Here is a 26199-nt window from a genome sequence, read left to right as displayed (position 1 = left end):
TGTAAGATTACCTGAAATTAAGATTAATTTAATTTTGGTTTTAGAACCTATTTTTTTTTCTTTTGGCTATAATGTCAATAAAAAAACTTTTTAGTGTCAAAATGGTTTAATTCATATCCAAATAAATATCTACATACACACACAACACAAATAAATTAAAGAAAAGGTCAATAATTATAAAAACACTTGCTTACAAAATAATATTTACAAAAATAAGATATTTACAAAATTAATTATTAATAAATAACTTATACTAATTCTAAAAGCCTCAATTGTACTTCAAATTAAATATGACTCCTAATTCAAACTAATTGGTTGAACTGAAATTAATGTGTTAAGATAGAGTTAGGAGAGGCTTAGTTGGATACATCTGTGCTTTTTCTTGGCCTCTGTATGGAGAAACGGCGTCGGCTTCTTCGTTCTCCTGAAAAATAAATAGGGATTTTGAAATCATAATCTTTAAAGAATAAAGATTGGACGACCAGAAACCTGGGAAGATGAAATAAAAGAGATAGCGGGGAAAGATTTGGAAATAGTACCGAAGATGACTAAAGGTCAAATTACACATATCAACTCGGAAAGGAATCGTGACAGTCGCCGTCAGACAGGCGTCAACCTAACGTATACACGTAACCAAAGCGTATGACAGCAGCTCCTGTACGTCAACTTGGCTACGGCAAGGGACGGAAGAGTGGACGAAGAGACCAGAGTTCTGGTACGTAGAGCCGTAAGAGCGGGTACTGGAAGTTGACCACATTCGATTCCGATTAGTGTGCGTTGCATTTGGGAGTTTCATACAACCAATACTGAACGGCTCGAAGTGATACAGTGACGATCCCTTTCCGAGTTGATATATGTACACGCCACATACGCTTTGACCTTTAAAAGGAGGCTTTCACTCTTCCCGAGTAAACATAATATAATCCTTATTATAGGGCCTAAGAGTGATTGTTTTATTTATTTACTTTTCCGTAAAATTATAACATTGCTTCATTTATACTTTTAGTTTCAAAGATTACCTCCGGGATACCACTCCTTGACCATGGCCCCCAGCCTGGTTCTTCTTCATGCTCATAGTGGTGTTGATGTTGAGCATGTTCGTAGTATATCACCTGCAATGAAATAGAGACCTTACTTAACTTAGCACTAATCATAATATGAAAATTACCAAAATCAACATCGGCTTTACGACTGATCGTTACTAGTGATAATATTTCATTATTATATTATATATTACTATTCTCATAATCATAGTCAACCCAGTATTGGTTTCAAAAAAAAATATGTTATACAAAAATATATGTATAATTCTTCTGTGCTACCTGGCTGATTATATGTAGTTGGCTGTACCTGCCTTATATCGGTACCGATATTTGTGTAGAGTAAAACTATGTATATAATTTTAATGTATACTAAAAACTTTTACCATAACAAAATAGCGAGAATTTATCAGTTAAGTTTAATTTGAGGTCAATATAACGTCGGTGAAAGCACCGTCTGGGTGAATCATGAGTATTATTCAATTATGAAAAAATAGCAAGTAAAATACCATCTCTAACTTGGATAAGAAAGAACTCTCTTAAGAAAGGTAAAAAATAGAAAAACTACATCTCGTAGGGATAATATAGGAAATTCTAGATCTTAACTTGTCTTGTTGTTAGAACTTGTAATATTAATGTACAGAATTTACTAATTAACTTAATTTCAATTGTCATTATGTCTCGGGACTCAAATAATTAAATATGTGTATTACGAAAGTGTGTATGCAAATATATAAATAATACGAAAAACTATAGTTGGCAGTATCCAGTAGCCAAAGTATTATATTTTATCAAAACCAGTCTCAAGTAAAGTAGTATCTTAAAAGCCAACGTAAAATATAAAAGTGAACCAACTAAGTAAACAAAATCTCCGTCTGTCAAAGTTCAAGGGCCGTAAGCTGGCATTACGACTGCATTATTTCCTTAGCAATTTTTAATGCGTGCGCAGGCACTAAGTATTAATCACAGTTTCACCGCAAGCTTTCTCTGTAGTTTCCTACTTTATCTGGTTATGGTATTTATCAGGCACCTAGGGCGCTTCTTATCTTGAATAAGGTCTCAATAAATTCTGCGAATTTCCACGCCTCTTCCCTTTGGCAAACTTTCTTCTGACGATCCTTTCCAGATTTATCTTCCGCCAGCGGCATCCGCTGTTTCGTTGTTACTATTATATTTCATTAAGTTGGATTTCAAGCTTTTGCTCGGAAAATAAACGACTTATGCTATAACTGGAAGATATAAAATTGTTTTTTTTCTGCTTTTAGTAACGTTTTTAAGTTTTGTTGTATTAAATGTATTTCTTTTCTACTCTACTACTAGTACGAGATTGACTGCAGATTTAGTTCGTTCATCGATTGTTTGCTATAAACCAAATTGTATGTATACTTGAAGTTGCTTATCAAAGTTTGGCCGCTAGTATTTTTAATTGATGTTTGAGAAAAAAATTTGTTCCCAAAAAAATAAAATATCGTCTAAATTACGCCAATTTACATAAAGATTTAAAAAAATCACGGTTGAAGTTGGCCGCACCTCTTCGCAGCCAGGTGGTATATATTTAAACGTTTAAACGTTTATATAGAAATCATTCATATATTATATATATTTACTATTACTAAACATAATATTCAGCTATTATGTTTTGGTTCACTTTTGATACCAGAGTGTCAGTATGAAAGTATAGGTCCCATTATGATCATAAAATTAATAATAACAATTTATATCACGTCACTTAACATGGGTATTTAAGAAAGTTGTGCGTGTGTAGGCTTATAATAATTATAATTATGATAATTTGACTAATGGGTTGTCATTTATATTAACAGAGCCTACTGACTTTCACTTTTGTTTAATAAATGAGAGATACTTAATTAAAACTAATTGCACACCTGTGACAAATAGGAATGCCTAAAAGTTAAACTCCTAAGTCTTCTACCTAGGCCCCAAATTACTGAATTTATTCCGTGTTTTCTTGTTAGGCAATTAGCCTTTGTACCAGTTTTCTCACGATGCTTTCTTTCACGGTGCAAGCAAAATTTATTTGTTAATTGTGCTGTACGATTGAAAAGATAATTGGTGCACTGCCGTGATTCATAAGTCTCAGAGTTGCGAGGCGCACGTTCAAGCCAATTCTGCTCTATACTAAGTATATAAAAGTTTTAACAATTTTTAGTCAGAGTCTTCTTTTGACAAAAATAATTTGTGAATTCTTACCTTCTGTGGTTCCTGGTGTTTCTTCTTCAATTCCACCCAGAATCGCGCCAAATTGATGCCCAGACCAATCAACGCAATTATGAAGAATTTCACCTATAATAAAGTAAATTTACGGCGTGTTAAAATTTTATTGTTATCATCAACTGTTTCGTACGAACACCTGGCATACCTGCAACTTGAAGGATAGAATCTGCAGCAGTGTCCCTATCTTGGCCTTCAGCACGGCTCCGAGAAGTAGGAGCTTCAGGATAGCCTTCTTCTTCTTCTTCTTTTTACCTCTTTGTTCTATAATTATACCCAAGTAAATAACTCATGCACCGCATTATTATTAGTCGCCCAGTGAGCCAGAAATACTTATTGATTCGCCGGAAATCGAATGTGAAGATGAATAATCGAATCAAAAGGGAATGGAGTCGGTAGACTCCATTCCTCAAAATTGCAGGTTCCTGCGCAATGTTTTGGTCCAACTTTTAAAACATTACCCTGTTACGAAATGTACAAGGCATTTGAGGCACTAGAAAGTCGCGTCTTTAATTATAATGATAATGAGATCTTGAGCAAAATATTTTCACGGCGTGTTCTCACGCAAACTGCACAAGCCAGATTTCGTTACATTATGCTAATACTACAGAAAATAGATTCGTACACAGACATGTTGACTAAATATTGCTACGAAGACATTTGCTATCCGATCCCCGTCACAATATTTTGCTTCTTACGAGAATTAATTAGTCAAATTGTAACCTCTGAAAAACTAAGTATACTTTCTACGTTTTGATTACATATCCATCATCTACCTTCTTCCTTTGTGTACTCATCATGCTTAGAATTGGAAAATGTATAAATATTGTAATATACATAGATAAAAGGGACACAAACAATCTACAATATTATCCAAATAGAAAACCTAGTCAGCGCCAATTTTCACAACTATGGTGTTATTTAACACGCCTCTTCCAAATGGCACACATTAGGTTTGTTTATATTATTAAAAGTTTGACAATCTATGGGCTGGTTGTATCTGTATTTTAATGCCATAAAATATTCTATGAGCAAAAGGGTAGAAATTACAATGCCCATAAAAGCTAGACTGATAGAATATATTATGTTCTTTAAACGTTTATATAATAAGAAAAAGTGCATTCATTAATCTATCTGATCAAGAAGATTTATGTATGAACTCAGCCTTAAGGTTCCTTTTTGTACTTTAAACAATGTAGTACCAACCTTTACCAAAGCTGGCCCAGTAGCTATAAAAATTGGCGCTAAAACTACTAAGAACCATCACCTGCTACCGTGCTTCGATCAGCTAATCCATTCTCCACATTCTCTTTTTCCAATACGTGATCGGCTACAGCATCTAATGCTCCCTCCCCAATCTTCCACATATCTTCCATAATTCCTCTCCCTTCTAAGACCCTTCCCTTTCTGTCCATTCCCTCTATTCCTATATCCTCCACACGCCTTCCTTCTAACTCCAATCCCTCCTTTTCTACTATGTGACCTTTGTCTTCAGCCTGTTTCATCGGCATGACGATAGGATGCAGATGTATTTTGGGTGGTTTCTGCTTTTTCTTCATTTTTTTCTTCTTCTCGCTTGACGTTGTGATTGTGATGCTATCTAAGCCTCCGTCGTGTTTTTTCCTGGCTAAGGCCCTGCAAAATAGAGTTTCACCTCAAAGCATCAAGTTATTTCTATCGAGATGTGAGTTGGAAGAAGTATTATACGTAGACGTGTTTGTAATTGTCTAAAACTAAAGTACATTTAGTTAAAGTAGTAAAACAACAACTGAATGGTCGCATGTTAAGCTAAATTTAATTTGTAAACAACGAGAGACAACTTTTACTTAAATCAATATGTAATGTTATACTTTCCTTACACAGCTATGTTAGTGAAAGTAGAGACCTTAAACCTATATGTAGTTTGGCTTTTAAAAAGCTTACACCATCTAATTACACAATAGACGCTCTTAAATCAAAATCAATTATGCAAGTAAAACCTTATCACGCTATTCTTTAGAAATATCGTAACTGCTTCTCTTTAGCAATACGAGCATAGAAATTTACTATACAAACTTTAGCTTTAATAAATAATTTATCCATAGGTATTTTAATAATGTCAGCAGGTAAGGATTTAAATTCTTAATCGTGAATTTTTATGTATGTATGCCGTGCCATAGAAATCGGAAAAATAAATCATAGAGACGTGGAGGCACCTAGTACAACAACCTTTACTGGATGCTAGGAAGAAACGCAAGACTTTCTCTAGATAACAAACTCCTTTTATATAAAGTCATCCTAACGCCCATTTGGACATATGACCTCCAACTGTAGGGCAGCGCAAGTGATACCAACATAAACATACTCGAGTGACAACAGAACAAGATCCTAAGAGCAGTTCCAAAAGTAAATAAAAAGAACGAAGTTAACGAACACTTAAAAATGAGAACTATCAAAGAAATCTTGAGACTGGCAGGTAAATACAAAGAGCGGTTAAGCAGTCATCCGAACGAACTTGCTCGCCAACTCGCCATTAGGCAGTATGTGAGTCGACTAAAACGTCACTATATTCTAGAGCTAGAATACCGGCAGTAGCTCTAGGTAGAAGATGAGCAGATGCTTCCAATGGGGAGACACTCCATATGACAGCACTACAGAATTAATTCACTCATAGCCTTTGGGCTGATTGCAAATTATAGCAGAAAAAGAAAAAAATGCGCATTTAAAATTCGAACGGTGAAGGAAAACATCGTGAAGAAATCGGCTTGCTAGACTCGAAAAGTGGGCGGCGGCTGTGAGGCAGATCACATACGTGCTTATAACATTGTCAATTGTTCATAAAACATTTACATCTCAGGCCCACGCCTAAAAAAGTTGTAGCAGCACAGATTTAACAACGAAATAGACAAATTCCTATGCAAACATCAGAGGTAAACGTGACATGGAAAACGTTTTTTATCGTAAGCTAATTGTAAACAAAATTCATGATCACATGTGGTAGTGAAAGTGACGTTTGGGGTCAGTGAAATTTGACGAATACCAATGAGTAAGGTGTTTCCTTATGTAGACCAGTTTCTCTTTTGATAGCAATCAATACTATTGTTTAATGAATTGATTTTTCCATTCTCGTTGTCTAGAGCAGAATCTTGATTAGGTTTTTTTCCTTTTTTTCTTGTCACTTAATCAAATGGTTGATGAATGTGTTTACATTCGACCAGTAAAAGCGTGTATCTGTGTTTTTAATACAAATTTTACGTTTGTGTTTAGTATACACACAAAATTAAGCCATAAACTACAATGTATACGCTATATATTTATAGTCCAAGCAAATTAGATCTAGTTAGACCTAAGTTTTTATCTAACTATTTAATATTACTACTACTAAGCTATTTCATCATTCGATAAAAATATGAACGCCCTATTAACAGTATCTTTACGTTTTATATATGTCATGAAACAAACAAATAATTACAAATGAATTATGTATACGTAGACCAGTTGTTTAAAACAACATTTGTATGTAACTAAACCAAATAGTTTCTCTCAGTTATCGTTAAAAATTAGAATACTGTTGTTGTCTTACATCCAATATCTGTACATACCTGGCCATGCCGTTCTGCACCATATCAGAAAGGGAAAGAAGAGAATCCTCGATCTCTTTCCCCAGGGTTGATGGCATTTCTTGTAGAGAACGTCCAGATGATCTTACTTCAGCATCAGCGGCATCTGAAAATAATAATTAACTGTATAGAAACCTCAACATACAACACATATAAATACATGTGATATTTGTAACACCTTAGTTGTAATAATAGTACCATATGTTTATAAAATTATTTATTTTAGGAATAAACAATTTTTTTATACTATACATTATAAAAGGAAACGATATTGTGCATTACCCTGTTTACAGAATAGGGCTTGTTTAGGTAGCTAAAACTAACAAAATGAATTTTATAGATTCCTTTTAAAACAATGTTGTGTTAACTTTTTAAATACACAACTTGATTCATTCATAGAACATCCAAATTCATAGACTACGTTTTATTATTTCTCATAAAACCATTTTTTATGTAAATTGTTTTAAAAAGAGATCACTGAAAAGAATTCATAGTTATTTATTTAAAATTCAGAAAGAAAACAAGAGAAAGCTGAGTAATTATATAGAAAGTGAACAATTTTTAAATATTACGTAAGCACGAAAATATTAAAGGAATACTGTAACCTGATATTATATATTTTGATGTATAATATTATGTTATAGCACTTTTGTGGATATATAGAGGAGGCAAAGGAGCCTACGGGTCGCCCAACAAAGGCAGTCATCGCGGCCCATGGATGCCTATTTTAGTTTAGTAGGTACGTTGCCTTTAAACTAACTATAACATCCACAAAAAACATGTTGGCTATAAAGGTTTATGCCTTATTTTAAATAAGTGGTAACGTTATGGTATTTATTAAACGCTTTTGATATGGTATAACATCGTAACCATGGTAACAGATTTATAATAAATCCCCGAATCAATCCCGTTGCCTGTATGTAGCTCCCAATTTATTTATTAGTTTGCTTGTGACATTTCAATTATGAAAATGAGGTAAGCAGGTAAGAAATATAATTGTATGATGATAATAATTATTGGGCTCGTTGAAAGTGTGATGTATTGTTATAACTGCACATTCCGCGGTCGTGAACACAGCAAGATTATAAGCCATGAAAGACGCGTTAGAAACTTGGATAATTATTATGAAGCTAAATCAATAATATTTCCAGAATTCATAGCCGTACTGGAATTTAAATGTTTCTAACAATTTTAAGTTGAATATGTTCATTCATTTCCTGTTTAATTTATGTATTTCTTTAATCTAAATCTCTCTTGTCTCTGCACAAGACACAAACCTAATTTCCTAAAAAGGATTTTTAATATAAGATAATGTTCAATAACACTACTTACAGTTTGATAGCTTACTAAAGCTTTAAAATAAACTCAAACTAAATAAATTTATTTATATAGGTAAGTACGTTTATAAAAGTAAACAGAAAATATGTTTAATTGATTCTAATTTACACTTACTACCAGTTCGCAAGTCAAGGGCGTAGAAAGGGCAAGCAAATATATAACATTTTTTATCAATTAAACAAAAAATGGGCATCTGTCCAGGGTATAATTGTTAAATTTTGTTAATTTAAACAAGAAATGGAAACTCGCTTCTTTCCTAGCCATAAGTTAAACTATGAATATTAAACACATTACCTGAAATGGAAACTGTGTTAAAGCGATATTTCCGTATCCTAAGGGGATGATCACTATGTCTTTTTCATCATAGTAATTAAATTATAATCTCTATGTATTTTTAAATTAAATTATTTTAAATTAATTATTTATCTTCTTTAGTGTTTAATATTGCTTACATTAAAATAATTAGATTGATTAAACAATACTTTAATAAACAAGAAATGTTTTAAGAGTTGTTATATTTTTTATGAGAAAATTTACCTCGCCACATTCTCCTCTGTTTGTCAACTTCCTTATCCCATCCATCGAGCATTTTCCCCGCCTTTTCTTTAGCACAACCCCAAGCATCATCTCCACCGAAACAGTCCAAAATAGACATAAAACTAGGAGCGAAATTTTTTCCTAAATTCATTACATAATCATAAGAACTCTCTAATATGCTAGCACTGTGTACTGTACCAAAAATTAAAAGGAATATAAAAACTTTTTGGTGCGCCATTTCGAATGTCAACTGTCAAAACGCGCGGCTATATTGAATTGCGCGGGCTCGCGCTTTCACGTCCAAGGTTGCACTGGCTGGATCGTGAGAAAGCAGGGCTATACATACTACTTTCTTAACACGTTTGAATACATAGACGGGTTTAATTTAATGTCTGCTGTGACCTTCTTTGATATGCGGATGTCTCCTAAATGGCGGATATAAGTAAGCTTTTTGGGAATTTAACATTTAATCTTTCGGCTTAAATACTTATTTATTTATTAACACTTCGTTGCATTACATAAAAGGCAAAAAAAAATATATTAAACATAAATTAATGAAAAGCAACTGGCGGCCTTATCGCTATTATGTATATAATTAATAATTATAAATGAATTATTAAAATTGTTTTAAAGTGAACTTCAGTCTAACCAAGAATCATGAAAATTTAAGAAAGATAAAATAAATTTAAACTTAAGAATCAGATTTACTGTCATTAAATGTTTTGTTTCAAAACTTTCTTGTTGGAAAAGCAGGGAAAACCCTATACCTAAACTAGATTTCCTTGTTGAAGTTTTCATTACCACCAGTATAGTGTTAGTATATCATACACACATATTCTGTAATTTTTAAACTTGTGCAATTTGTCACTTTCGCGTAATTTAAAAATATATTACCGCCTTTTGAAGAGAAATTTTTCTTACATTCATTCATACATATTGATGTTATCTTATTTTGTCTATATTTTCACACGGCAATAAATAGATCAGCTTAGTGAATGAGTTAATGATAGTGAAAACCGACATTCATTGTATTCTGACAAATTAGCACAGTATAGTCAATTGTCATCTTTGCACAAAAAATCTAAGATGTAATCAAGCTAATGCTAACCATGTGAAGATGAAGAAGAAAGTCATAATCTATATTATTGAATTCAACTTATTTAATAAGAACATTTATAATTAGGATATTTAGAATATCTATACTTGTTTGTTAATAAACATTAAAAAATAAATCAGTGGCGCTAAAACCTTTTTAAGACTGGGCCTCAGATTTCTATATTTTTCGTGATCGAAATAGGCAAGTTGGTGATCAATCTCCTGTGCCTGACGTACACCGTCGGCTTTTATGGGTGTCAGGCAAGCCAATTTCCTCGCGATGTTTTCCTTCCCCGTTTGAGCGATATTTAAGGCGCATAAAGAAAGAAAGTCCGTCGGTGCACAGCTGGGACTCGAACCTACGACCTAAGGATGAGCATCGCACGCTGAAGTGCCGAGGCCAACCGAGCTCATTGGTAATTAACTAAGGATTGAATTTTTTTAATTAGCTTTTTCTAACAAGCTAAGTAAATTAATACTAAAAATTAAACAAACTACTTCGTATTTGGTATGTCGTAACATACTAAGCTGATCTCCAAGGGCGACTGCAGCGCTGGAAGATAAACATACATATCTGTTCTGAAACGTAATTAATAATTTTATGTAAGAAAATATTACATCACAAATTTTACACACATACATTATATTGGAACATAAAACTAGCAACCACATAATAATAAACAGATAATAAGTTAATAAAAACAATAATAACTAACACTTAATATCTATAAGCTTAAACCTCATTAAGAGCATAATCCAAGTTATAATAAGTTATGGTAAGTTGGAAAATTGTTCTAAAATGTATCAATATTTTTTCAATTTTAGTAAACAAGTAGTAAGAGCAAGACAGCCTATTCAATGGACCATTAACAGAAGGAGGAGTATACAAGTAGGAGCATTTAATTAAAACATTTACAATGTATGGAGCATTCGGACTGCAGTATAATGCAGTAATAACAGTCTCGCTTCTCGCAGATAGTTAACAAAAAAGGAAAATAACGAGTAAGAAACAGGAAATACTGCTTTGTTCTGTCCAAAGGTTACCTCGTTTGTGAATTTATTATAATTTTTATTATGATAAAACTCAAACTGTGATCAATCCAATAAAATCAATCGCTTTTTAACCGACTTCCGCAAAAAGCAGGTTATTGTTGGTTATGTGTATATTTAGATAATATCCAAGGACGTTTGCTAATTATTGTCAAAGTGAGTTAGAAAAAAATAACGGAAACTACATGTATTTTTTTATTTAAATCAGATTTATTCCAACTCAGGCAGCAAACCCGGTTTTCAAAATTTTAATATAGATTTTCGTGATGTTTTAGGTTATGATATTAAATTACATTATGTCAGTATCAAAAGTTTATTAGCTAGTGTTGTAAATAACATACGAAGCTATTGAAGTGCAATCCTGTTATCTCACTTAATAACAGCATGAAAACAAGAAACCTACGATTCTTGTTTGCAAGTGTAGATCATAAAAAACTACGAAACAAGGAAAACTAAATCAGCGCAGTTAATTAAATCATCATGCAATAATTTTTTAGGTACCTAGATACTTAGTTCATGGGGTTTTCATTGTTCTAGCAATTATTATTTGACCTTTGTAAAACTAGTTAATTGATTAAATAAAACATAAAAAATGCCTTTATTCGAGTACTAAATCCGACAGAGAGAAGGCCTCCTTCCAATTCTTCCACTTGTCTCTGTTTATCGCTAAATTTTTCCAATCCTACCCATACCCCTTTCATTCTATCTTCCTAGGCTAAATAATATACAAATAAAACGTTTTATATGTACAATGACAAAAATATTTTGTAATAGTTGCAGTTTTAATCAAAATCTTATAAGAATTAAACTAAAAAATGGAACCCCGAAGCGGAAACTATACGTAACTAACTAATTCAGTATATTTTGAGGCCTTAAATAAATAGAAAACCTTTATATATTAATGATTAGATTCAGAAAACAAGTTTATAATGAGGTATTATAAAGTATAATCGTTGTCAATCCTGTTTTGCCAGCTTTAAGCCAAAATTGTTTGAAAGATCGTCCCGCCTGGATTAATACCTAAAACGCCATACTGAATGCCCGGCTGAAGTATCTTTATAGAACCCTAGGTTTTACTTCAATAAAAAGAATTTATATTGCTTAACGTCACGATTGTCGTGTTATCCATAATTTAACATCAGTATATAAAATTGCATGTGTTAAGAATAATGTTATATTAAATTATTTTATTCGTCATGGTTTTTTAAATATAATTCAAAGAACATCATACTGCTCACAAATCAAGGTTCACAGATTATTGAATCAGCTAGAATGAGAGCACTAAAGAGGTTTACCTCTAGCCAATAACACGCGCCTTTTAGCAGTTCGATTTAAAATGTAAAACGCGCGAGGAATTATTTTTTGTGTTTCATAAAAATGGAAGACGTGGAAGGTGGTTCACATGGGGCAAGTGGAAATCAATTTTCCATCTGTTTGCTAATAAGGACTATTTATCATGTTATTTATTTTCTCGGGGACAATGCGGTGGCATGCTGGGCTCTTATGATTTGGTACAATGTAAATGTTCAAGACCTTGACAACTCTGCGATATACAACCTTAAATATTTTGGACCTGCATTCTTTACAAATTGGAATTTTGTAAGTATAACTTGTATATGTAAACGTAAAAGTGATACTGTTTTATCCCCCTAAACGGGAGATAGATAGGTATTTATAAGACTTTTAAGTCAATTTTAAATTTAGTTATTTCTATTTAAATTTAATTTCACACATGTTTGAAATGTGGCAAACATAAGTTACTTTATGAAGGTTTATATTACTATGCAATAAATGTTGCGTTACGAACGTATTTTTTTTTAATATTAACCAAGTACATTGCGGTAGCATAGAGTATTTAACCAATTTTAATGATATTTCACCTGTACCTATTTTTAGTTTTACTATTTAGGTAATAAAATTAAAGAACTTATTTAATTGAGTGTATGTGTATGTGCAATCTATTCTCAAACATTTTTTTTTATTTTTGGTCTTCGAAGGAGGGTGACGTATTAACTTTGTCTCTTATTTTTTTGCTACTTCATTCCAATATATAATTTATGTATTTATTAAAGCGCATTTATTGATATGAATAAGTTTTCATGACTCACATATTAACCACAAATCAACAATCTGTTAAATTTAACTTAACTTACTTTTATCACGAAAAGTTAAAATCAATCCATTGATATTTACTGTTCACGATTACCGTAAAAACATCAATTTACAGTCTTCAAATAGGGACGTTAATATTATTCATAGAAACTTTAATTACACAATTTAGAAAAAAATTATCATCTAATCGTGAAACAAATTGCAAAATTAGAGTTTTTGTTTCAATTGTAGTTTACTTTATAACTTATATTTAAACATAAGTAACAATTTTAAATATTACACCGCGTAATGTTGAGAAATATCAACGCTATATACAGTATTTAATTTAATGTAATATAAAAATAACAATGGATATAGAAACCGCGTGTGATCAAAAAGTGCCACAAAGGTTTTCTTGTAGGCTTTTATTTCGTACAGTGTATCATTTAATTTATTTTATTATCGTGCATTTAGTAATCGCTTGGGGAGTTATACATATGCCAAGCAATGTACGAAAACATGCTTTGTCTAATCCTGCGTTTAAGGCATTGATTGGAGTTACACCAGCTCTATTTACAAATTGGAATTACGTAAGTTATACGCTTAACTCAGTTTTAAAAATAAATCAGTGGCGCTACAACCTCTTTAGGTCCTGGCCTCAGATTTTGGAATCTGTTTCATGATCATTTTTTAATCTTATAGACAAGTAGGTGATCAGCCTGACACACGTCGTCGACTTTATGGGTCTAAGACATGTCGGTTTCCTCACGATGTTTTTCTTCACCGTTCGAGCAAATGTTAAATGCGCACATAGAAAGAAAGTCCATTGGTGCACAGCCCGGATCGAACCTACGACCTCAGGTATGAGAGTCGCATGCTGAAGCCACTAGGCCAACACTTCTCTTTTTTCTTAGTTTTACTCAGTTTTACCTTACATTATATATGAAACAATATTTAAACCCTGGATATTTATTCCTTTAATATAGGTGTCTTAAAAAATGCCCAATTTCATATTTATAAGAAAATGATTTGTTATTAAGTAAAAAATACTGACCGTCTCTAAAAACTTGTTTATATTTTTTGAGTTTAATACAAGAATATATTTCGTCTCGCATTTAAACCGTTAGTAGAATTAGTCTACGTTAACCTTGGATACGAAGAATTTTTGGGCGTAAAACAATGTTCTAGTAATGCGTAAAATTAACCACAACAATTTGGCAGAAAATTCAATGCATGCTGCATATTAATGTGTGGGAAATAAATATTAAAACTTATTATCTAACACAACTATTTTTATATTTAATAATAACTTTTTCATTTTAATAACGTCACAATTTTTAATGGTACACATTAAAGATAATTAATTAAAACATATTTATAAATTATAAATTCAAATTTAAGTTTAATAGTATGTACTTTGGCCTTGTACATAAAGTCTACCTGCTTGTTAGGTATTATATAAGATATAAATAATAATAAATTGAGTTAAAAGAAACTAATTTTGGCGCCTAGTTTTTGTGTCATGTTTGTAAATTACATACAGTTTTTTATAGTTTATTATATTAATAATATATGTTTCCAGACGTCCAGAACTAATTAGTATAATATACTTTAAGAAAAAGCATTGAAATTTAAATTACCTTATGTTAAGACTAAAGTAAATTATTTAAAGTCTGTTTTCAGATGCCAAACTTAACAATATTCTTTTTGTTGTTTTTAAATTATTCATAAAATATTTATTCAGTTGTTACCGTATTTACAAATACTTGAATATCAATTTTTGTTCAATATTTTATAATAATATTTTTAATATAATAAGGATATATAAAATGCAAATGAAGTAAATTCGATAATAACTTTTTCGTGGAGGTTTCTTTTTCGTTCTGTGTAACATATAATATATATTGATGGTGAAAACTAGAGTATATTATTCAAACACATGCCAACTACGGGCCCGTCAGCTAAAAAAATACTAAATATAGAGACGAAAAAACTCCTCGGCTCTCTTCGCTTATTGGAATTATGAGAGTTATGTTTGTAGTCACCATTACAGATGAATTAGATAAAATGATTCCATACAAATGGCAGGTGATGAAGTATCATGTTTAAAACAAACTAATGTCATTCTATTTAAATATATAAATAAGTAAGAGATATTGAGGCTAGGTTACCCTGGAGAAGAGTCAGGCATAGCTTCAGCGACTCTCATTTCTAAAGTTGTAGGTTTGATCCCGGCTGTGCACCAATGGTTTTTCTATTTACGCATTTTACACTCGCTTGAGCGGTGAAGGAATATCGAGAGGCACAAATGTTGACTGCGTGGGTCAGGCACAGAGGGCTCATCAAGTATTTGCCTATATAAAAAAAACATTCAGACAAAACTGAATTAAAAATCTAAAACCCAGTTTCATGTGGCACTAATGTTTTTTTAAGTTAATTAAATAATTCAAAGTATATATTGCTATCTATCTGTATATTATAATTAACTGGCTATGACCACAAAATGTATGTAACTTTATACTATGATTAACATGCAGCTCAAAGCACTAAAACCCTAGATAAAACTAGGTTACGGTGTGATATCTATCAATATAAGCATGGAAATTGAGTCTACCTGACAAAATAACTGTCGTAAAAAAATAGACAAATTTTGACCATGCAATTTATCTATGAATGTATCTAAAAAAAGTACTAACTTGACGGCGATAAACATACCTACATCAGCCGCATTTCATGTGGAACGAAGTAGAATGATAACCAATTTTTTGTCTGTTCTTTAATAATGCAAGAATATGTTTAAATGCAGAAGAATTTTATTTCTTTTCATAACAATTTTTTGTTTTCTAATTGTCTAGTCAGGCATTTAATGCATTTAAAAACTAAGCTATGAAAGCTGTCTTCCATTAGCACGTGTCGCTTGTTTCCACAAAAAATTAAATCTTGAAATCTACGATTAGGTTGAACCGTGTAGTGAGTTAGTAATAGCCTTTTATAAGTAGAGGTTTTTATGCATATGCTATTAATCTAGACGGTAAAAAACCAGAAATATCAACTAAATAATAGTTTGCTAATTAAATGTTATTTCTTGTTTTATCCGTATATTCAACAATTTTAAAATATGATTTCTGACTAGTTTGTGCTTTTTTAAAATAACTATAATTACTTATTGTTGCTATGAAGCAAATGTAATGCTAACCTTAAGAATTAATTTTGTTAAAGAATAAGGAAGTTTTTTTTAGAATAAAGTACTGATAAAATGTAATAGACAGTAAATTACTGTAATTATGTAAATTTAGTATAATTAGTATCTTTCTTTGATTAATAAAATCTTGTTAATTGTGCGCATTCTTGTGTAATGTCTGTTTTATAAAATATTTATAAAATGTTCAACGATTTAGAATAATACTTTGGAGTTATCCTACTAACAAATAGAGAAATGTTAGTATTTAACTCATTGCTAGTTATAAACCAAAAGGCGCTGAGATTTAGTAAAAAGTAATTTACTTCTTTTTTAAATTCTATTCTTTTATGAATAATGTTTTGAACTATAAGAAATCATAAGAATACTAGAAATCCTAAGTTTCTATTAAATTAGATTACTATACAAACAAAGCTAATTTTCACTTACAGTAATTGTACATTAAGACGTACGAAGATATGTAGACACATAACCAATAAACATTAATTTTAAATTTGCAAAGAAAAGCCTTTTAAAAATCTATCACCGAGTAAAGAAATACTTTTGTAGAACAGCAAATAAATAAATACATATTACATACAATTTTATTATAAAACCAAATACATAGTTGTTAGTAACTATAGTAAAATTTATATACCGAAAAAAACATTGTTGTTGTTGTCAAAAATAGGCTGGTCACCTGTTACCACAACTTACCACGACTTATGTAATACTATTATATCCTCCTAGAAGGTTGGTCAGTACCTCATGTAATCCATTAAGATGTAATGTATGTATTATTAATTATTACCATAGCAACAAATACATTTTATAATATGGCTCGCAATGCACCGACATTGTAACTACGTATTTAAATAGCATTGGAATACTTGGCGTTGACATATCGACCTTCAGTCTCGCGGTCATTTGGAGGGAAAGGCTAAATTAGCCTCCAAAAAGCTTGGTGTGCTCAGCAAGGCAAGACTATACTTACCTCCGGGCCACTTGCAACTGTATAGTACTGTTCCCACCATTGGGCGAGGGCTTCCCAGTACCAGAAACTTCCCCTTGACCGTATTCAAGTGCGGTTTGAATTGTCGACGACCATTACCTCTCCAAGCGGCTTGATCCTTTGGCGTTGCGTAGAGTGGGTGCATCTTCTACCGCATTTACCGTGGAGAGTGTTCGGATTAGAAAATCTGCATTAGAAATACCTGCAGCTGAGTTTCATCATCGGACGTCGAGGTGATATGGGTGGAATTTCGTATTCTGCCTCGACCGCGTCCGATGATCCGATGTTCCCCGTTTCAAAACTGAGCCTATTTCAAGGCAGTTTTTGTTGCGCACCACCACTATGTGAAACCAGCCCACACCAAATCGACTAGGGTCCTTCAAGAAAAAACCTTACCTATTCTTAAAAGACCGATCAGATTCTCCTGCCAATTTGCCCCCTGTTCTATAAAATATAAACCGTTACCTACGTCTTTCTCGAATATGTTTTTATTGCAATTAATAACTACATTAACATATTACCTTGACTCTAGATGCGGAGTCACGGTACATTAGAAACTTAATATCGTGATATATCTCGACGTGTAGATACATAAAATGGGAGAAAAAAGATCCGAAAATAGTTTTACTTATTTAAAATTTGTGTTCCATAGTATTGGTTTAAGCAATTTTGCGATTGCATATGCAACACTACCCTTAATCATTTATAATATTGACTTAAGTGATTATTTCAATAATGGAGATTCATACGAATTATTGTTACATTTCTTGACGTTATGTTGTATGGTAAGTGATTTTTATATTGTCTTAAAAAGCATTCATAAAACTCAATAAAAGGAAAATAATAATAATATATATCCAATTTCGATTTTGTTCTCTTTGGAGTAGTGACTCTTGGGCCGTGGGGTACAAGAACACAGGTGCTAAAGTTGGTGCCTGGTAGATAATACCTGTGACCCCTGAGCTAGTGTTTTCCTGGCTCAAGTATCGCAATACAGCGAAGTAATGCTGCTAGCGTTAAAGTTACACTGCCACGGGGACCAAAATTGTTTTAAATTTTTGTTATTACTATGTAGATTAAGAATATTGTAAATAATGTGTATTAGTAGATTTAATAAACTATATTTGTAATATGTGTATGAAAGAAAAAATAATGTTTGAGAAAATTATATTTAAATTTAATGTAAATTTACAAGTTATGTATAAAACATATATATTCAATCTTAAATTACGTATATTCTATAAGCTGTAGCCAATATCTGTTGATGATCATAGCTACCACACTAATCATAAATAATCCTTAAAACTATTAATGCAATACTTCCGTATGATAAGGATTAGAATGAATTCAATTCTTTATTTGGGTTATTAACAAATAAGTATTATAATGATAAAAGTTTGTCAAATTATGCTGCGTACCAGTTAAAATAAATATAATTGTTATTTTGAAATGAATTCAAGGGTCTTTATTATTTATTATAATGTATGTAATAAGACGTTATTTCAAGAAACGAGCGTACCAGTTCTAAAAAGTTTGGTAACTAACAAAGTTTGTGAGTAATTTTTTGAAATAGCTTTGAGCAATGTTAGTACGTACTGAGCGTTTTTTAAGGCAGTTTTTGGAATGAACCAGCTACCTACTGAAGTATTTCCGAACCAAATCCATTTAGGGCCTCTAAGAAAAGAGAGTACCAATTATTAAAATGTCGCCAACGTACTCGCGAACCCTCTGGCACTGAGTATACATGGGCGATGGTATCTTTTCCCTGTCACAAAAAAAAGTGCAAAATTTTCCCTGTTAAAGAAATTACATGACATAACATTTATTAAATATTTCGCAATGACTTAAAATTTGTTAGATAAATCTCAAAAACCTTGAATACAAGGTGACTTTTTGTAATGCACAAAAAGATTTTCATATACATATAAAGAATTTTATCTTTTTTGACGATATTAAGATTTTAACTTTTAAAATCCGTATAAGAAAAGTTAAAACAAAACACGTCTTCTTGTAAAGCTTTGGGGTTTCTTTATTTGGTTATAAACTGGCTTGACAGAATAATAATAAAAATCCAGTTGTGCTATATGGGTGTTGTCGTCAGATTGCACACTGCATTTGATCATTTTAATGTCATAGAGTATAGACAAATAGGTGATGAGACTTTTGACATTGTTTATTGAATTTAAGCCATCCCGTTTTCCTTTACCGTATAACGTCTAACACTTAGACATACACACATAGACAGAAAGTCCATTGGTGCACAGCTGGACATCAACACTTCTGTCTTCCTCTTTATTAATATCTGATATTATATTGCGTATTACGGTTGAAAATCGTAATAAGATTCTAACGGTCATGGCTATTTAAAAAAACGTTTGAATTTTTGTTCGTTACATTTGGCCAAATAATTATAAATCAATTCCAGTTGTCAAATACTTAGAAGCTAAGGCAGAAAACTCTGCTAAAGGTCCATTCTATGTAGTATTTCATAAAGTTAGCTATAAATTAGACATAAAATGCTATAATAACAGTTTTCAGATTTACAGTTCTCAAAATCCTGATACTATGGAATCTGGTTGTGCCCATTAAGCACCTAGGGTAGTTCCAATACCAACGTATCTGAGATGTTCTAAGGGAAGCTGTTGCAATATCAGGCCAACACGGATTGATTTTTAGTTAATCTTATTTACTACGTAAAATATAGTATTGATTATGGTATAATCAATTAAACAGCGTAGTTATCAGCGTCCAGTTAAAATATTTAGTTGAATATTATCAGTTAAACAAAGGGCAGTAAGATATGATTAAATTGTATTAGTGTAGGTTATTGTGTTGCCAACATAAGAAACCTCCAGAAAATGTAGTAATAAATGATTGTTTTAACAACCCATAATAAGGTTTTTATTCTATTAATATATTTTTTAGTTTAAAAGATTTTAATAGATTTTCTAATCGATATTGATATTTATGAAACTAGACTGAGAAAGTCTAATTTGAAATATTAGATTTTAGGGTCGTCATATTGGTAAGAATTTGTATCTTTATTAAGTATACAAGTCATACATTAGACTTTGTTCTAGTGTTTCGTCACGATGACGTTATCTTGGGGTCAGACTACGTTGACACGCAGAATTATTAAAAATACGTCTTTCATACTTTGCGTACGTAACGTCGTGATTTGTAATCAAATATCAAATATGTAGAATTTAAAGTTGCTTTCCGACATAGGCCTTCCCTTGTACCACTCGTCTCTTTCACGACACCATTCTGTTATGAAACGAATTAAATGGATACGTCAAAATTTAATATTACGTTGTAATTTAAATATATAATAATTACACATAATATGATATACAATTTAAATTTCTATATGTTAAACATAGTTTGCATAGTATAACAGGCAATACGACCAGTCAATATAACTTTTTTCCTTACAAAATGCCTAAAAATTAAAATTGCATTATTTATTGGTTGCTAAAACGCAATTATAATATTTTTCATCTTGCTGTTAATTTATTAGGTTGATGTTACTTATTTGAAGTAAATAGCAGCTAATCAGCTTAATTCGCCGTTCAATTAACAGCCTAGCCGTTTGACTAGCGGCCTGAAACATTTTCAGCCATTTTTTTTGCCAAATGTTTCATATTTTTTATTTATGCCAAATTATGACGCTTCGTGCGGGCTGAATATCTTTCAGGCCGCTAGTTAAACGGCGCCATTTAGATGAAAGGCTAGGCTGTTAATTGAATGGCTAATTAAGCTAATTGGCTGCGACATAAATATAAAATATTATTCTCAACAACACTAATTATTTGTGCGGAAAGTTAAAAGCTTAAAGGTTTTTATTATTATAATTTAATATATCTGATACGTTTAGGAAAGTTCTGGCAGGCGTTATGAAATCAATACCAATGTGGAACAATCCAATATATTATCCTACAAATATATTAGTAACATTTTCATTTATTTTTGATCACACTTATACAAACATTTTTAAAAGAAGTTAAACAATAAATATTTAAAATATTTTTTTCAAACGGTTTTTGATATACATATTATTAAGTTTTAATTGCTTTTGTTTTGGATAATGTCTGAATGTAGGTATTGCAACACCGATCAAAATGCGAGTACCGCCTTATTAACAATTATAGTCGCCCTTTGACGTTCGGGCGTCTAATAGCGTTAATTAGTTTTAGTAATAGTTAATAATGGAAGATTTTATTTTATTTCGCGAGAATAATATATTTTATAATGTTTTGTGCTTTTTGATAACGGAAAACGAGAAATTGTTCGATCGCAGTGACGCGAGGTTGTATTGGAAAACAGTTTTTCATATATTTTCAATTTTGCACCATTGCTATATTGGTTTATTTGCAAATAGTTTGCATTTAGACCAAAGTTTGGTTCCTGATATAAAATGTTTATATACATACCGTTTAGCGTATTTAACTGGATGGAATTTCGTAAGTTCTTTTTTAAAGTTCTTTACGTAATAATCGTTACTTTGGAAGTATAATGAGTATTTTTTATTAGTTACAAAGTCTTACATGCAAAATATCTTAAAAGGTATATTCTAATAATAGTCTTTTTCTGAACTGGCAGTAATTGTAAAATTAGAAGCATTTAATATATTTTTTTTGAGTCGTTCATAAGTGTACATTATGCTACCTACATGAATAAATGATTTTGATTAGATTTTCAATATTTAAGCTTATTTTAATTAATATGTTAGTTGTTAATTCATTGATGATTGTTTATCATGCAATTATAACGTGATAAATTAATTTGTTGTATTTGAAGTAATGTTAATTTCGTCTGCTTTTTTGTTACATTATCTTACTAGCAAATTGCAGTGTAGGGCGAAAAAGCTTTTTTTGCATATCTCATATATATTATTACACAAACTCACGTCACAATAAGTAAAACAATTATTTAATTAGTGAATTGAAATTTCTTTAATCAAGAGTCCTACATCTTTCTATTAGCACAAGTGAACGAATATACGAATGCCATTCTCCTAATAGGGGAAAATTAATAATTACCTTCAGGCATATGAATAAAATGAATCCAAAGGTTTCGCGCGGGGCGCCTTACATCGGTAGTGAGTGCAGAGTTTAAAAAGAAGAACACATTGTCTTACTGGATCATCGTGTGAGAGATTGTTTTATAGCAAAAGAAATTCAGATTTCTATAGGAATTGTTTATTACATCGATTTATGGCTTGATTCATAAGTATGGAGAAATATGGCTTCATCAGTATGAATCAGTAACGAAAAAATAGTCCACTCTCCGCACAGCATAAATAACAAAGTTATGGAGGAAATGCGTAAGCGACGGCGTGAAAGCCCAGATTGCGATTTCTGCCATTGAAGGACTGTATTGGAATTATTAAAACCTCCATTGCATACACAGATCCTAGTGATTTCAACTTTCCGAAGTTATTGGAGCATCTAGGGGGCTGATCTTGATCTTTGGTTGGCTTGGTTGAATGCCTCAAGAAAGTCATTTTGTGATAAGTCCATTTTTTTATTAAGATATTACAAACACAAGTATTCTTGTAAATAATTATTCACATAGATCGAAATATTTATTCGATATTAATCGGCAGATTACGATATCATTAATATGATGATATTATTTTATAATACAAAATGTTATTGTTGCCCTTTTTTCCTTTCCAAAACTTCTACTGTAACACCTTTTTAAAATGAAATAAGTGTACCAAGTTTCCTTAACACTTACATCCTCACAAGCATACATTTTTTAATACAATTCAGCCAATATACACTTTTGTGTTCCGCACTTTCTTACGCCCGCACCAGTCCTGATGGCTGTCACGTGCCGGAATATGGTGTCGAAACTTATCTGTTGTGATAACAAACGTAGTCAGCCCTTTGACCGAGTCGTTGGCCTTAATGATAACTTGTTCCGCTTATTACCTAAACGTAGGCGGTCATTAACAATTGTTTTATCGTAATACACTAATACAGGAGTTTTAAAATGCCGTTTGCGTATCGTGCTGTACTCTTCTCTCACTCATTTCTACTACACGCTATAGCCGTCCCTAGATTCGTTTACTGCATGACTTAGGTCATTTAGTGCATAGTAAAATTTTATTATTCATATAGGTGTATGTGATTTGAATTAATTAATGTGCCTCTGAATGACATCAAATATTTATTTAATCAAAATTCCATGTCAAACAATATGTTAAATAATGTATTAATTTAGTTGCATCGTTCATTAGATCTATAATTATAATTATTATCTAGATGTTAACGATTTCAATTATCCGATTGAATCTGGAAATACTCCCTAGATGTCATGATTTTTGTTTAAACTGGCCTAGTTATTCTAAAATTGTAACATTTTGCGTCAAATCTGTGTTCCTATAATGCGGAGGCACGGGGATTTCACGTGTTTGATAAGAGTTCAAATGTTATCAAATATACTTTATACGTCTAGGGTATGTCTATTGTTTGTAGTATTTGTTATTAATTTTACACATGCATTAAGTTTGGTTCTAATCTTTTAAAAAGTAAGAATCGTCTTGGCCTACTTATCTATTGTTTACCACAAACTGGATCAGTAATGTAAAGGAATTCTGCTTATAAAAGCTATGGAGAAAACCTAAAAAAAACATTTTGTTCACAGTCATTTCAAACAATATTCCTCGGACTATCCCTGCTCTATGATTTTCTGGAGTGGGCCGGCAAACACAATGGTAACCTGGGAACGAAGATTCGCTACTGGCGTGATGTCCTGTTCTGTGGGTGTGTGCTGCCTTTCACATTGGTATGTTTTGAAGTATTTTAAACATAAAAAAAATATAGTTACAGGTTGCCTAGAAATAAATAGTTTTAACAAACCGTACACGACGGCAGTGTCGGTATATGTTCAAATATATGTTAAATGAAATACTTTGTTTGAAGCTGGGCGTCACCTGACTTTTTTATTTACTAAAGTATATATGTAACTTAACTTATGGTAGGGATACATTGATATTATTAAATATTTAGTAACTATCTGAAAGTACATCATATCATACAAGTATAATGCATAATTTGTTACCTCAACTAAAACCTTGGACAATGATCAACCTTTTTAGGTCTAGGACTCAGATTTTTGTTTCATAATAATTTGTCAATCTAGCAGGCAAGTGATCAGCCTCCTGTGCCTCACCCACGACGTTTCCTATGTTTTCCTTCACTGTACGAGCGAATGTAATATGCGCACATAGAGTTCCTACCTTTCCATTGGTTCACAGCCAGGGATCGATGGTACAAGCTCATTGAGGATGAGATTCGCACGCTTCTGCCACCTGGCCTACACTGTTTTAAAACTTAAATAGTTTATATTATTGGTATCTCTCTGCACAGTTCGTCTCATCAATGTTCTGGACAGTCTACGCCATTGACCGTGAGCTGGTCTTTCCGAAGATCTACGATGATGTGATACCCTGGTGGTTCAACCACTGCGTCCACACTAATATCCTGGTGGTGCTCGCGTTAGAGACGCTTCTGCAGCCCAGAAGACAACCCACTGATGAGAAAGTGGAAGTCACAATATATTGGAGCGTGGCTCTTATGTACGCTGTTGTGTAAGTAGATCACGTTATGCAGAGCCTGGCCCAGTTACAATCACAACACACACACACTTTAGAATGTTCTTTTCCTTGTTTTAATATTTTGTGCTTATTATTATTATTTGTATATTTATGTCTGTATATGTAAGCTATCTTATCTTCTGAGTAGATAAAACTGCATACGGTGTGCAAATTTCATTAAAATCGGTTAAGTGGTTTAGGAGACCATAGCGGATGAACAACGTGACTTGTAATTTATATATAACAAGACCATAATCTATGATAGTAAACCAGACAAAACAGTGACAAATACCAAATATTTCAGATACTACACAATATACTTTGCAACTCATCGGTGGTTGTACCAAGTATTCGGTGTGATGACATGGTGGCAGGTCTGTCTTTACCAGCTTTGGATATGGGGCTCATCATTCGTCTTCTACAAACTGCAATTCCCAGTCAATAGACTCATTCATGGGGATGAGAGTCAAGAGACACCGGAAGCTAATGGAGAGGCGAAAACAGGTGAACAAGTAATGAGTCCAAAAGAACAAAGTGGAAAAGTGATAACAGATTTGAAGACTCCACCGTTCTCCACGAGATCTTGGAGTGTGAAGTTTAAGAATTTAAGGAGCCAATTTGAGAGTTCACGACTATGATATTGGAATATTCATACGGTGTTTATGGCAAGATCGTAAACCTAAACTTAATCGCGGAAAACTCCGCTGCACGAAAACTTGACGTTGTAAACGTGTTTTAAAATCAAAGCGCTTTATTACCAACTTATTTAGACCTTATTATGAATAAAGTAAAATTTTGCTACAAACCCCAGCTTTTAACGTGTCGCTTCAGTGATCAACGTAATTGCTATGGCAGTTCTATAATGTTACATTGAATGGCAATTGAAATAAAGAAAAGAGCGTTTCAATTTTTAACATATCTCTGCCATTGTATGTCCATGGATGGCGGCAACACTAAACATCGAGTGAGCATCTTGTTCAATAAATAATACATACAGAAATTGTGCAGAAAATTTAAGAAACATAATCAGTGTAGGTAATTGCACTCTTTAGACTACTCTTTCCACGTTTTCCACCAAATTGCATTTATGCTGTATTTAAAAGAGAAATATTAGTTAAAAGAGTGTATACGTTTTTATGATAATTTTTTTATAAAATGTACAAAATCCAATTTCAAGAACGGAGCTTAGTATACTTTTTATAAATTATTTTTGTCGGCACGAAATTTTAAAAGATATTTGTATTAAGTAATAATTTTAATGGCCATTTAGTCAATGCCATAGTTAATAATAATTAATAATTAATAGAGGTACTATTCAAAATATTAAAAAAACTAAAAAACACACATATTGGGATTTTTATAAATTTTCCGAATTCGATTAAATATCTAATAGTCGACTATTTGCTTTATAATATACATTG

At 32.0% G+C, this 26199-nt stretch overlaps 2 protein-coding genes across 5 annotated transcripts; one reads left to right on the top strand and one right to left on the bottom strand.

Moving 5' to 3' along the window:
• Positions 1-167: 167 nt before the first annotated feature.
• On the bottom strand, positions 168-9077 carry LOC110995941. The gene is made up of 7 exons (XM_022263386.2): positions 8747-9077; positions 6854-6977; positions 4540-4907; positions 3421-3536; positions 3252-3344; positions 1020-1112; positions 168-424 (listed from the first exon to the last, which is right to left on the bottom strand). Exons 1-7 carry the CDS (start codon positions 8982-8984, stop codon positions 335-337), a joined length of 1122 nt encoding a protein of 373 aa, XP_022119078.2. The 5' UTR covers positions 8985-9077; the 3' UTR covers positions 168-334.
• A 3034-nt stretch (positions 9078-12111) lies between these two features.
• LOC110995942 (androgen-dependent TFPI-regulating protein-like) lies at positions 12112-25875 on the top strand. 4 transcript variants are annotated; one of them, XM_022263388.2, is made up of 4 exons: positions 12112-12490; positions 23827-23967; positions 24552-24772; positions 25083-25875. In XM_022263388.2, exons 1-4 carry the CDS (start codon positions 12269-12271, stop codon positions 25414-25416), a joined length of 918 nt encoding a protein of 305 aa, XP_022119080.2. In that variant the 5' UTR covers positions 12112-12268; the 3' UTR covers positions 25417-25875. The 4 variants fall into 4 exon arrangements, with proteins under 4 accessions (XP_022119080.2, XP_045487308.1, XP_022119081.2 ...); XM_045631352.1 differs by lacking the exon at positions 12112-12490 and adding an exon at positions 13306-13572; XM_022263389.2 differs by lacking the exon at positions 12112-12490 and adding an exon at positions 17752-17957.
• The last annotated feature ends 324 nt before the right edge of the window (positions 25876-26199 follow it).

This window comes from Pieris rapae, chromosome 15, assembly GCF_905147795.1.
Source record: "Pieris rapae chromosome 15, ilPieRapa1.1, whole genome shotgun sequence".
Taxonomy (NCBI): domain Eukaryota; kingdom Metazoa; phylum Arthropoda; class Insecta; order Lepidoptera; family Pieridae; genus Pieris; species Pieris rapae.
Note: the sequence above shows the minus strand (reverse complement) of the source record. Positions and strands in the feature narration are given on the sequence as shown.

Coding starts and splice junctions, on each gene's coding strand:
- LOC110995942 (XM_022263387.2), top strand. CDS start 21,381: ATGGAAGATTTTATTTTATTTCGCGAGAATAATATATTTTATAATGTT. Junction 21,636..23,826: donor ATTTAACTGGATGGAATTTC/GTAAGTTCTTTT, acceptor TTTTGTTCACAG/TCATTTCAAACAATATTCCT. Junction 24,773..25,082: donor GCTCTTATGTACGCTGTTGT/GTAAGTAGATCA, acceptor CAAATATTTCAG/ATACTACACAATATACTTTG.
- LOC110995941 (XM_022263386.2), bottom strand. CDS start 8,984: ATGGCGCACCAAAAAGTTTTTATATTCCTTTTAATTTTTGGTACAGTA. Junction 4,908..6,853: donor GTGCAGAACGGCATGGCCAG/GTATGTACAGAT, acceptor TCTATTTTGCAG/GGCCTTAGCCAGGAAAAAAC. Junction 3,537..4,539: donor TGATCGAAGCACGGTAGCAG/GTGATGGTTCTT, acceptor GTATAATTATAG/AACAAAGAGGTAAAAAGAAG.